The sequence below is a fragment of the Haliotis cracherodii genome, unplaced genomic scaffold (assembly GCF_022045235.1).
Source record: "Haliotis cracherodii isolate W230 unplaced genomic scaffold, xgHalCrac1.p SCAF_8, whole genome shotgun sequence".
NCBI classification, from domain to species: domain Eukaryota; kingdom Metazoa; phylum Mollusca; class Gastropoda; order Lepetellida; family Haliotidae; genus Haliotis; species Haliotis cracherodii.
In genome coordinates, this window is record NW_027266341.1 from 51,400,272 (window position 1) to 51,414,836 (window position 14,565).

At 39.9% G+C, this 14,565-nt stretch overlaps 1 protein-coding gene across 1 annotated transcript in view; it reads right to left on the reverse strand.

The window, feature by feature from the left end:
* Positions 1–246: 246 nt before the first annotated feature.
* LOC139450041 (carbonic anhydrase-related protein 10-like) overlaps positions 247–14,565 on the reverse strand; it is a 129,654-nt gene continuing 115,335 nt past the window's right edge. The window contains exons 5-12 of the mRNA XM_071231673.1: positions 13,152–13,247; positions 12,292–12,358; positions 8,266–8,420; positions 7,142–7,318; positions 5,477–5,519; positions 4,509–4,609; positions 1,288–1,730; positions 247–335 (exon numbers count right to left, since the gene is read on the reverse strand). Coding sequence (XP_071087774.1) covers positions 4,584–4,609; positions 5,477–5,519; positions 7,142–7,318; positions 8,266–8,420; positions 12,292–12,358; positions 13,152–13,247 — 564 coding nt within the window. The 3' untranslated portion in view covers positions 247–335; positions 1,288–1,730; positions 4,509–4,583. The remainder of the gene's footprint in view (positions 336–1,287; positions 1,731–4,508; positions 4,610–5,476; positions 5,520–7,141; positions 7,319–8,265; positions 8,421–12,291; positions 12,359–13,151; positions 13,248–14,565) is intronic.

The following is a 14,565-nucleotide window of genomic DNA, read 5'->3' on the forward strand; positions in this document are numbered from 1 at the left end:
TTGGGCTCCGTCATCCATTAGCTTCGTGATGGTACGTCTACCATTAGAATGGCTATGTCAGGGCTTCCAATTCAGACATTGCATCACGAGTATTGTTCTCGATACCTGAAGAGGTAGCCCTCCCTGCTAGGCTTCTCGATATCTGCAAGCACAGCGAATATTTCTTGTTCAAGGAGTGCACGCTTTGATGTCCATGCTTATCCAAAAGGTACTCTACCTTCTCGAGAAGAATTGATCTATTTGTACACCACGTTCAGCCCTTTGTCTAAGGGCAATCAATTGCCCCAGACCGACATCAGCTAACATGGGACATGAGACTGCAAATTGATCCCAATCTGCAAGAAAAGTTGAAAGTCGGACTTTTGAAAAGAAAAGCATACAGAACATGTTCCATGAAGGAGTCTGTTCTTTTGATGTTGGGCAAATCGGGAGTAACGGTGAAAAACATGTTTGTCAATGAAATGGAGATTCAGATTGAACATTGACCTGAATTCATTTTGTTTCTTGTTACTAATTACGATGGGCCATATTGCCTGGAATAGACATTCTGATTCTGTAACTGATTAATTCTACCAGCAGATACTAAATGCGTAACCCCCTTCATCAACTGAGAATTCTTTGATGCCTTTGAAAGTACAATCGTATCCAGGGGCCTTTTTTATCACTTTTGATGAAATAATATAATCTTTTCGCGCTTCAGGGACTTTGTAAAATTCGAAAACATACTATTATCAGAATGGCCAAGCTCGGCATCGAATACTTTGAGCAATAATACATGGTACGTGGTACTTATCGTGTTCTCTCATTCAAGCACGACAATTAATCAAACACAATTCATATTAGTCATTTGACTTAGTTTTGTTAAGACCAGTAACCAGACCAGTTGTTTAACGCTACACACAGCAATATTCCAGCTTAATGACGGCAGTCTGAGTATAATCGAATCTGGGCCAGATAATCCAGTGATTGACATCATGAGCCTCCATCAACACAATTGGGATACGATGACATGAATCAACCAAGTCAGCGAGCCTGACCCACCGATCCCGTTAGTCGCCTCTAACGACAAGCATAGTCGCCTCTAACGCCTAGCAGAGGTTGCTACATACCAATTCTCTACCCGGATCTTCACGGGTTTAAAAATTAGTTTGCGTTTATCTATCGTAGTCGGAACCGCCTCTTTGACAGGCGTTATTCCATAGCTGGAGTTTCTTAATTGTGTAAATGTCTAGAGAGTACAACTGACGCGGATTCTGACAATTAACAGCGTATTTGTCGTTGCCTTACCTGAATTAATTGCTGAGTGTATGTATGTCCGCTAAATGTACATTTGGTACCGAAGGAGATGGAGTTGGAGCCTGAGTTGGAGCCGAAGTCGGAGCCTTACATTTAGTTGAAGCCGTAGTTAAAGAAGACGCGGTATGATGATCTCAGAAGTTGGCCACAACAGAAGTCCATTTGTCACACATGGTCCACGTTCACACATGGTCTATAATCACACATGGTCTATAATCACACATGGTCTAAGTTCAGACATAGCCTAGGCATGTACCAACTAGGCGAACACACAGAACATAACACAAGCCCCCATGAATTGGAATCACAAAGAACACAAGTGAACCAGTCTTGTTCTTGGTTCTTTAAACAAAAGCATTGTTTCTTTGGTTGAAGAAATATAGCACCATTCTGAATAAGGCATGAACGTTATCTTCAGTGATCGTTATCCACCTCTGAAAGACAAAACGGAATTTTATTAATATCCAAATTATATTTTATACCCAACATCTTGGTATTCGTTTCATTCTTTATTGGTAATCTGGTTGAGATAAACATGTCAAAAGAAAGTAGAAGATGTGTAAATTGAAGAAGGTGTAAATTGGGTTTAAGTATTGGGCTCAGGTCAGAGAGGTTATTGCTAGACTAAGTGAATCAGGTTTCTTTTAAATGAGATTTCATTCAATCAGTGAGGGAAATTTTATCAGCTATCTAATCAGATTATCGTATTTGAACCACAATCTGTTGATAAATGTGCTCATCACTTTCAGCCTCTATTCGATTTTATTATATATTTATTAGTGTATCCAGGTCAGACGGTGATAAAGGTAAAAAGTGCTGACTTGAAGAAAATGTTGATGGGCAGATGCTGGACTACAAAAATAGACTCAGACAGTAGGTGTGTAGGCGATATCGAACCATGAGCTCAACACACTCTGTCTGTCAATTCTAATGCAGTTATTCCCAGCTGATTTTCTTTCATTGACAATGGCGAATGCGGCTTGTGTTTTAGTAGTGTGTGCCTTTCATGTACTTGTGGCACGTGTACTTGGTGGACAGCTGGGAACGGTTTCACAAAGGAACATTAGTCCAATCGCCTGTGTTACCTCCATACTTTAACATAGACCTCCGACCCCTTCTGTTCTTACGTCTTGGAGAGACTGTGAATGCATGAATATTGCCGCTTTCAGCAATATTCTAGCACTATAACTGGAGCGGTCAGTTGGTTTCACACACATTAAACATTTCTCGAAGCAAACTGGCCTTAAGTGTTAAGAGTGAACGCTTTTTTATTAATGGGGGGAGGGCTGGGTCAGTCGTCTAAGGCGTGGCAATTCGCTGTGGGCAGGGCAGAAATCTGTCAAGTGTTCGGGGCGGTCGGGTGGCCTAGTGGTTAAAGCGTTCACTCGTCACGCTGAAGACCCGGGTTCGATTCCCGACATGGGTACAATGTGTGAAGCCCATTTCTGGTGTGCCCCGCCGTGATATTGCTGGAATATTGCTAAAAGCGGCGTAAAACCATATTCACTTACTCATTGTCAAGTGTTCGAATGAGTGTTCGCCCCGATTATGTCTCAAAGTTTGTCAGCACAATACCCGTGCTCGTGGGTTTCACCGAAGTGGTAAACGTCTGAGACCTGCATCACTTCTGGCTTTCCTCCCACATTAAGCTGACACGCCGGGGTATAATTGGAATACAGTTGAGAGCGGCCTAAAAATTAAACTCACTCATTCAACTGCATTAACTTCAGCTTTAAATGATTCAGATCACAGACAAAGTACATTGATTGGGTTAGGGCGATATAGCGAGTGAGTGAGTTGGGTTTAACGCCGCTTTTAACAGTATTCCGGTTATATCACGGCGCGTCAGCTTAATGTGGGAGGAAAGCCCGAAGTGATGCAGGTCTCAGACGTTTACCACTTCGGTGAAACCCACGGGCACGGGTATGGTGCTGACAGACCTAGAAACATAATCGGGGCGAACCGGGATTCGAACCCACAGTCATAGGTTTCTGGCGTGTCCAGGGGACGCAACTCTGCACAGCGAATCGCGGCGCCTTAGACGACTGGGCCACCCGTGCCCCCTAGGGCGATATAGGATACATGTAGGCATATCATAGTTTGTCATAAAAGCAGGGGTAGCTAGTAATGCAATAGATCAAGATTTTCATTCCGTTTTAAGTAAATTTACTTGAAGTCCGTTCTTGTTTTCCTTCTTCAACTTTATTTTTATGAAAACGATTAACGTCGACCTGTTCGCACACGCAAAACATGAAAAGTGGCAGGTACCGAAAATGACCGACATCCATTGCCACACAAAAGCACGTTAATCTGACAATCTCTAGTTATGAATAACTGATATCCATATTGTATAGTGGGAATTGGAAAGAGTGATGCTCTGCTGTGGTCTGTAAAACATAAACATACATATGTAGTATTCGTACCACATATTGATCTTAGCACAGCAACTCTATGGAGGACTGTGCAGACATTAAAAGAAATTATCTACGTCATCTTAATGAGCGATGCTATTCCATGATATGAACATGGGGTTATCACATCTGATAGTGACTGGTCCGGTGCCAACGGTAGATCAGGGCATGCTTAACCTTTTCGCAAACACCTGCTCTCATCCCTGACTTTCAGTGATCAATCACCACATTGACTTGTACATCCTTCTGGAATCTGTTTCGGCAGATTCGAGACTAATGATTCTTTGGTGTTGAAATTTGAATTTAACATATGTGGGTTACAATAGCTGTTGCGCTAAGACGCTAGTAAATACACGCTAGTCTGAGTGAGTGAGTGAGTAAGTGAGTGAATGAGTGGGTGGGTGGTTGGGTGAGTGAGTGTGTGAGTGAGTGAGTGAGTTGTGTTTTATGCTGCTTTGAACAGTTTTTCAGTTAAGTCATGGAATGGATATGGTGCTGTGAAACCGATAATCCTAAAAAGAGATAATCTGGGATGCGAACCAATGATCATAGGATCCTGGCAAGACTAATGGACGCAACTCTGCACGACGATGACAGATGACAGGGAGTACCGGTACCGTCACTCACTTTATACGTTAAAGTTATGTTTTAATGTTCATTTTTTGACTGTCGTAATTACGGCATTACGCTGAACACACCGACTATTAATCTGTATTGAAATAAAACGATGTGTCCTGTGTTTTGTCGATGAAGACTTTGTTATAAACACAGCAACCTTGCGTCACGGAAGATAACTCTTACCTCTCTGAACTGTTTCCGGTCCAGGAGAGGTGGGAGGCAAGTAGACTTCTGAGACTGCGCAGAAAGGAGTTGGTATCAGGGTTCTTTGAACCTCTCGTTTACTGAAGTATAAACAGACACGATACTGACTTTTTAAAAATGGTGGGTTGAGAGTTCTATTAACGACAAATAATTTCACAAAACAGTTTAGTTAAGGCTATCCAGCAAATCTAGTGTATACATACTGCTGTTGTAAAACGAGACGTAAAATTATTTTTACAGTGTTTTCATGAGAAACATATCCAATCCCAGAATATGAAATCGACAGTCCCTTAACACACAAAGATTTTCCAATTTTCCAATACTACTTCAATAAATCTACTTTTTGGTTAACCTTCCTTACTTACTTAAGGTTGGGAAACAAAAAATAAAAAAAATAAAAACAACAACAAATATGGGAACTAATGATTATACCAAGGGAATTATTATCTGGGTGTTCCCCTCCATAACAACTTAATGGTAAATTTCGATTGTTTCTTGCTCTCTGCGGTATTAAAAGGGGTACGATAAGCCACAGTCTGGTGCCAATTTCAAGCCGACAGCTAAATCAAGATATAATTATCAGTGCCCTATCTGAAACTGAGACAGAGGTTTACGGTAATTACTAATGCCAATCTGACAATCATAAGAAACAAGAAGGCAGCAGATAAATCATATATAACACGTTAGGACTGCCAAATAGCCGAAGCCTAATCCCCTTTAAAAGGTGAATATTTACTCGTGGATTTTGTGTGGGACCACATCACGAATGTTAATCACCAAATAACGCTAGGCAGTGGAGCACATCTGTATGTAACCTAACAAAATGTATAAAAAAGGACTTACTTTGCAATCCAGCCATTTCTTCAAGAACTAATAGTTCGTATAATCAAAAAATGCATGAGCAATATACATTAATTGAACGAACAGTTCTTTGAGATTAAGCTCACCTTTATAAAACATATCCTTTCCCATTGAGCAGCTACGAGATTGCTGAAATAATAACATTGAAATGTCGTTAGGCTATAATCCCATGGAAAAATTACAAAGACATGAAAATGTGAAAGATATATGCAGCTATGCTGCAACGTTAAGCAATAATTGTACCAGTCCCCCACCAGTGCTTCCTCTACAGTTACTCGGCCTTTATTGAAATTGATTTTTCGCGTTGATTTAATAATCAAATTTTCCACAAGGATTTATTAGCAGATGGCCAAGGATAATTGTTTTTCATCTCAATAAAATACAACAACAATTCATTCAATTTCATGAAAGCAAGCACACAAGGTTTCTATTGTTGCTGTTGCAATATTACACTCCGCTCGCTGACATGAAGTTCATGATTCGACACTAATAAAACGTAATTTTAGGATTTAGGAATAAAACGCCACATGCAAGCATTATTTCTTATGGGCAATCCAGCAGGCTTCATGGCGATATCCAGTAATAGAAACTCATACGGTTTTACCACTACAGTGATTTTCAATTACAGCTACTTTAAATTCAGTCGATTTATTGGACACGGCACAATGGGTAGGAACGTAAGTACACAAAAAACTGAAAATATGTCCAGTTCTGAATGCCACAAGTGCTTGTTTCTCCAAGAGATATAGTTTACCGTTTCCAATACACCCGGTATTCTGCAACATGATCACTTTGCGTCATTTGACGTGACAGGAATCGAATGCTATATTGTGGGGGGTTGGAGAGACTTGATACAACAGGTCACCTGTTTTCGTTAGTATTTTGTGGAAATAATTAAATTATCGTAGGGCTTGAAACAAATTATTTTCAAAGTAAAACATTTTTTTTCTTACTCACAAAAACCCAGCAACAATACTAGCAAGGGGAGATAATTTTTCGTGAAATCCGGGCACTCCTAATATCCATAGAAGTAATACAAAAACCGGAAACATTTTACCGGAAGCAAACTATAGATGATCAGCACGATTGCGTGCCTTAAAGTAGGTCGGTCAATAGACTATTGATGTCGTTCCTATTGAACCCATTGCATCTGTATCGTACAATCTAATATTTCTAGGGGGACACACGTGGCCCAGTCGTCTAAGGCACCGCGATTCGCTGTCCCTTGGGCACGCCAGAAACCTATGATTGTGGGTTCGAATCCCGGTTCGCCCAGATTATGTTTCTAGGTTTGTCAGCATCATACCCGCGATCGTGGGTTTCAGCGAAGTGGTAAACGTCTGAGACCTGCATCACTTCGAACTTTCCTCTCACATTAAGCTGACACGCCGTGATATGACTGGAATACTGTTAAAAGCGCCGTTAAACCCAACTCACTCACTCACTCACTCACTCACTACTCAATATTTCAAGTACTAAAAACCCCGTCCCGTATTACTACAGACCTTAATTTGTTCTACCCTGACCAAAATATTTAACATAGTCAACAATGGACTTCCACTGACCTAAATGGACACTCATTGGCCTCAATAGTCTTGATTGATCGCAATTAGTTTACACTTGCTCAAGATAGGGTAAATGGGTATTTTCGTTACGAACATGCAGCAAATTCCCTATTTTGCTTGAGGTGACTGGAACCTTTTCCTACTCGGCTGGACATATTCTCGAAAGAAAAAACGTAAAATAATTACTGTTCGGTCAGATTGCATCATTTGACCAACACGTGAGGTTTCACATGCAGGACATACAAAATTTATATTGGTGCGGACAGTGCGTTGGTTGAGTGGCATATCAGGCCGTATATTCCCCGCCATCAGCATCCGAGGGTTGTCTCTCGTCGCTTGGTTTAAAACTCGCAATGCCTCGATCTGTGAACAGAAAAAAATATTCAAAATTGTATCTGCTGAATTATTGATGCTGTGAATTGATGGAGCTTCAGCAACAAAGTATGATCATAACAATAAAAATATTTACAATACACAATCTCCGTTCATCTTTTCAAATAGCAAGACTTGCTTGTAATATGTGTCACAATTTATGATTTGGGGTTGAAATAATGGTGACAATAGACAAGAAGATGTCAAAGGAACCCCTGATCCACTGCATTGTTGTCAAAAGGAAAGGCGGTGATCGGAGAAAGTTTACAAAAGGCAATGACTAAAGGGTTTTCATATTCTCTGTTTCAGTAAGTAATACTGGGATGACTAACACACAATGACAGCTTCACAAACCGATTGCTTTCAGAGAAAACGAAAATAACTATATAAACTTAGATAAACATGGTAAAATGTCAAATTCTGCTTAATATGTAAGAATTATGTTTCATGTTGTAGTTTATTAACATACTGCATCTGAAATGGCGTAATGATAGATGCAAATATGGCTGCGAAATTTGCAAACTTGACAAATCCAATATGTCTGCCATGGTGGCGTACGATAGATGCAAATATGGCTGCGAAATTTGCAAACTTGACAAATCCAATATGTCTGCCATGGTGGCGTACAATAGATGCAAATATGGCTGCGAAATTTGCAAACTTGACAAATCCAAAATGGCTGCCATGGTGGCCATGTTTAGAATCGGATCAGAATTCTGTGCATATTTTCAGACAAACTTGTTGGAATCATCCGTGGGATGTTTAACCATCATAGGCTTAGTTGTTTCAAACTACGTTGATTGACTGCGTAACACAACATTATCAGCTCACAGGTATTTGGTTCTGATGAGCTTTTTTTCTACAGACTTAAAAAAAACACCTTGCGAGAAAGAAATAATCCGATAATATCCACCCTTAGATACCATAGATAATCTCACCTGCTTTTTACTGACGTGTATGGGTTTATTTAACACCAGCCACGTGACCGTCTCAAAACAACCCGGATGTGTCATTGAACCCTCATATGTGACGTAATTGTCAGTCGCCGGGAGAAGTCTCGACAACTGTAGGCCACGTACTAGCGTCACATCGCCTGAAACATTGATGCACAGTGTATATTGGATAGGGAGGGGAGGGATTCCGAGTGATGAGTTGTAGGCGTTTAAGGATATATATAAATATATACATGAGCCTAAATATATTTGTTTAATAACAAGCTATTTTTGTGGCAGACAATAAGTATTGTCTCACGGGTATGGTACTGCCCATGGTTAATCTGGTGGAAATCGAATCTCAAGCTTCTGGCACAGGACTGCAATGCCTGACACGATTGGGCCGTCCGTGTCCCCATGGTCGTCGGTGTGGAATGTCTTAAGCAGTGTATATGAATTGTGGCTCACGAATACAATAAATACTCTTTTGATAGCCCACTCTTTATATCCAAGAATATTAATATTGTTTTTTATCTGGCCGGCAATTTCTGGCCGGGAATAGACTGTTACAAAATTCTGTTGAATAACAGCCTCATTATATGAAACAATATTCGCCGATATCTCTTAATGTTATCTCCACCAAGAATAGGAATCGACGTTCAAATCATTTTGCTTTAATAACGAAATAATAACACATGCATAGAGAAGATGTTTAACGCCGCACTTATCAATATTGCACAATGGCATGCAAATACATGTTATGGAGTCTTGGCATGACAAACCAATGATTGATATCATAAACAACGATCCACGCCATGACATGCATCAACCACGTCACGGGATTATATTCTTATTTCAGTTTAAATTTCAATGGCAAATCACATTGGCCTTTGATTTAGGTTTCATTAAACTAAAAACCCTTCGTCTACATTCAAGAAAGATACAATCAATGTGTTGTGTTCTTATTAAAATACCCTTGATTGTGTGGGATGAGGCTGAATGTGTGGGATCAAACAATATAATGTTCACTGTCACGCAAAAGACATTTTCAAATCCTTTGAGAAGCACAGGACCTTTAAGGTTAGACTGGTTGACATTTGAACGTGAGAAGATATCTTTAGTTCACTTTGGAAATATGACCGGGACACTAGTAGACTTATTACATTTTGACTAGACGACAGTAAGAGAGTAATACCAGAATCACCTCATGATCAGTCACAGATGAGAATTAAAAGGGATAGAACAACGTGTAAGATCCACTTAAAGTTGGGTTGGGGGACCGATCATTTAATATTCAAGAAGGGGTTTGGGAACGGGCGGGGGTTAGAGATTTTTGTTCGAGACAGTCTATATTTCTTTCAGTCAGACATTTTCTTTTCCCTAACATCACATCATTGTGTCAGAACATCCAGCGTTCAGTGAACGATTTTTTTGGTAAATCCAAAGGATAATTTACTTTTTCGGGAAAAGTTTACTTTTTTTGACAAAATGTCACAGCCTCTTTCGAAAATCAAATTGTCGATCCCTAGCCATCGTTGCTTTATAACACGAGGCTCGTCTTTTCTAAACGAGGATACTAAGTTTCTCTCTCAGCGGTTGTAGTGAGTGAGTGAGTTGGGTTTAACGCCGCTTTAACAGTATTCCAGTTGTATCACGGCGTGTCAGCTTAATGTGGGAGGAAAGCCAGAAGTGAGCAGGTCTCAGATGTTTACCACTTCGGTGAAACCCAAGAGCACGAGTATGGTGCTGACAAACCTAGAAACAAAATCGGGGCGAACCGGGATTCGAACCCACAGTCATAGGTTTCTGGCGTGCCCAAAGGACTCTGCACAGCAAATCGCTGCGCCTTAGACGACTGGGCGACCCATGCCCCCCTCAGCGGTTGGAATAGAACATGATAATATTTCCTATTAGATCAAAACCTACCAAGTTCAGACATGTGGGTTATTCAAATATTTTGGGCTAACATTTCTCCGGGATACAATTTTACAGAAAATCATTTCGAAGCCAAGATACCACAAGTCTGTTTTCGACTTTCAATCTGTTATTCTGAACAGTTTTTCAGCATCCCACGCTTGTCGTAAAAGCCGACTCAAGTGTGGATTCGGTGGTCTCTTAGTGTGACTCCAACGGCGTGGTACGTTCTTCAAGCTATTAACCACAGCTTTACCTCTCTTAGAGTAGATTATTTACGGCCGCCGTGATGAATCATTATGTTGTGGCGTAAAATAACATGCACTCAGTGGGTGAGTTTGAAACCGCGCGAAATTCACTACTTTTATTTGGAAACACATTTCATTTCCGGTAGAGATGGACATGAAACGACTTTAATAAATGAACACTAAATATTGGCGTGTGTGAATGGGAAAATTTCACATTGTCAAAATAACTGCATTTCTGAAGCTAAGGTTAGGGCGACCTATTAAATTCGTTGAGTAATTACATCATTTCACTTGGAAGCCGTACGCCTTAATGTGAGATGAAAACGATCGCGTTGCCTCCTAAAGAAACATCTTATAGCAACTGTATTGACAAATAAAATGAATATTCTGAAACTACAAAGTTTGAATTTCGAATCGAGGCACTGATATTGAGTCGCATTTCCTCAGCTCGATATCATGCATATCCTTGATTTCAGGAGTACGAAGTGAGGATTGAGGTACGAAATACGTTATAGAGATTGGCAAGAATTCAACTCTTACATTTACTTTAGCGTCTTCCGGGAAAAACAATCCAAGATAATAATGAGAAAAAGTACATTGATTCTGAGAAATTGACTACGCTTGTCCTTCGAGACAGCGGTGACAAACTCAATTTCCAAGAAGCCGTTTGTAGGCAAAAGACGAAAGGTAATGTCCGAAGAAAGTCATTTCGGTTTTTTTTCTATTTGATCTAATGCTAAAAGCATTCTAAAGAACATCATTGGATTACATCATTCGGTAAATGAAGCTGAATGTATTTTTGTTCGTTGTATTAACTAACTGTGCTCTGGCTTGGAATGGGAATTTCCTTCTTCTAAAAAAATACTCATCACAATTATAAAAGGAACACATATATACGGAATCAAGAAAAAAAAATTATGTGTGAAAAACAATTTAACTGGGATGGCGTTATAAACAATTAATCATAGTCTTCATTGGCGGCACAGTGTGGTAATATGTATGTCCCAGTTGAAATCAGGAAATATAAGACTCTGACATTCCGAATTTTATAAATGATGACGTCACGCTCTTGTCCTTTCAGTTAATTCTGAGCCATAAATTCACTGTCCGTTCTGAACGTGCATGTTAAACAAGTAACACTGGAACAACTACAGGTGATTATGCAAAATGATAGAGACATTCCAGGCGTTGATTCTACCCCTGAATCAACAGATTCTCATGATTTTAACCATTACGTATTTAGTCTTCGCACGTTCGTTGGTCCAGGTCAAATATGGCTGGCATAAAAACAAATCTTTGCTTCGCAATATTTCAAAAAGATGTTTGTCTGAGATACAAAATTGAGAAGAATATAGCCTTTACAAATGGTAATGTAGCAACATTTTATAAATCATGGATCTTTTATCACATATTGTTTGAAGAAGCAGAACAGCTATAACATGTGTATCTCTTTCCCATATTTGTTTCTTGCCAGGATCAGTGTTTGAATAATATTTTGAATGCTTGACTGTGTGAATGATTTGTTATATTTCTTAAAAATCACCTTGGCACCATTTCCAATACTTGTATTTAATTTTTCCCAAATGCATATATACATTGTCTTCAGAATGTGAGGGTGACCATTGCCCTGGATTGCCATCCTCCTCATGTAACAGGGAAAAGGTGAAATAAAATATATAAAACAAAAAAATATGGCTGTTAGGTCATATTCGAACACTAGTATTCAGGCCACGAATTTTATGTCAGGTCATATGGTACAAGTGTCCGTTTTGAAATTGTGATGAGTTATGTCCGTGAAATATCACCAACGTTGTGTTATTACCGCCGTGAGATAACTCCCTGTGAAGCTCTGCAAGGAGGCAACAATTACCTTTATATTTAGTTTTGTTCATGGCTTTTAGTAAAACTCCGAATTCTGAATGTGGTCTCTCGGTTATCTGAAACGAAATAGGTACAGAATAATACAAAATTCCATTTTAACAACGTACCCAGCTAGGTAAAGTTATAACTGAATGACGTCGACGAATCATTAATGTACAGATACATGAACTCATTCGTTTCTGAGATCCGAGTTCCACTCCGAACCAACTGCCGTAATAGCGGTGGAATCCCTTTTTCCAGTGTCTAAACTACTTGGCTTTGTAATATACCGAAATGTTTATACATGTAATTCGATTATGTTTCCAGAGCAAAAACAGTCTCGAGCGTCCGCCAAAACAGATTCTAATGGGAATTGAGAGACAAAAGAGCTGTGAAAATTGTATGAATGGATCACTGAAAATCTGAGCTGACACCATGTGTTCTAGAAACGGGTAATCATGTCCTGCACAATTAAGGGTCAGGAAGATTTAAGACGTCAATCCGTTATGTAATCCTCCTTGATCTAATTTGGTTTTGGGTGAGTGAGTGAGTTGGGTTTAACGCCGCTTTTAACAGTATTCCAGTTATATCACGGCGTGTCAGCTTAATGTGGGAGGAAAGCCCGAAGTGATGCAGGTCTCAGACGTTTGTCGGTGAAACCAACGAGCACGGGTATGGTGCTGACAAACCTAGAAACATAATCGGGGCGAACCGGGATTCAAACCCACAATCAAAGGTTTCTGGCTTGTCCAAGGGAAGCAACTCTACACAGCGAATTGCGGCGCCTTAGACGACTGGGCCAACCGTTCCCCCATTTGGTTCTTGGAAGTTACATATGATATCCCTTCCATCTAAACACCGTCCACCTACTTGGGCAAATACAGCGATGATGGTTAGACCGCGTGGAGACCTCTTCGCTGTTGACATATTGTTGTACAAGTCTGTGTTGTAGGCAAATATCTGGATCTGAAAACATTAGGCATGCAATTAACTTCAGCCACAATCCATCCACTATCTAACCATCTTTCCATCAACTATTTTCCCAAGAAACTATCTATCAACCATCCTTCTTGACGTGTGTTGTACTCCATTGTAGCAATCCATTGTGGTAGTATTTGCCAGCCGTCGTTGTTCTTTGTCCGCCTTTCACTCATAACGTTGCCTACAATTTTATTTCAACATATTGATTCAACTGTTAGCTCCCGGCTCTTCTTAAGCACAAACACACGACTTTACTCGTTTAATCACAAATCTATCACATACATCTTTCAATTTTTTTCGCCGAAATGTGCGGGCTTAAACTTTGGTCTTATCCAAATATTCCTCATCAAGTGTCGCCCTTTCGACGAGGAGCGCCTCCAGGCTCTTTTCTTTCTACATTGTGACATAGATATGCCTTTGCAAGTCTTCTTTCCACAGTAAGAGACGTCTTGTATATTATGAAGTGTGGTATTGACGCACCTAGAAGTGGAGATGCCGTCCTCACAATTTGTCTCTAGCAGAGGTATCATTTCTAGACAATAGGTGAAGCAAAACACTCACAGTAACCCCATTTGCTTACACCGACCTCCCATCATCCAATTAGCTCACATCAAAGGTAGACCATATCCTTTCTATCGCCCATCAAAACCTTCAAACTCGATCAATGCAGATTTTTCTTATTTCTGTGAAAGTTCAGTTTGCAGAAGGTAATTCAATTTGCGAAAGCTCTCACCACGGAAACCATAGTTAGACATAAACGAAGAGGAATTCGCAAAAACATACAAAACACATTTATTTTGATTCCGAAATGAGAGTCTCTTTCTGATCGGATCCGTATCCGTTCCAATTTGATTTCTACTTTTTATAACACCCCTTAAATCTAATGAAGTAGCAACGCTTAAGATTACTATCAGATTGAAACTTATTATGTCCAAACATCTGTATTCATCGATCTAGAGGTTGAAGGGCCCTGTCTCCTGTAGATCGGAATGTGGTAATTATACTATGTCCGTCTCCATCACGCCAACATCTACTACAGGCCTTCAACGTCTTGTCCCGACCCTCTCGCTTTATAGACCAGATCTTCACAATTCCGACGGATTAGAAACCAGCAAACCCCAATCATAGCACTCTCTGCCACGTATCTCTGAGATGACTGAAAAGACTTCATTTTCTGACATCAAATACTTTTAGTTGAAACTTTTCTTTTCAAAGTTTGAATCTGTTTGCGAAATTGATCAGCTAAAAAGGGTTATACCTCGCTCTATACCTGTCCAAATACATAAAACAATGCATAAATCAA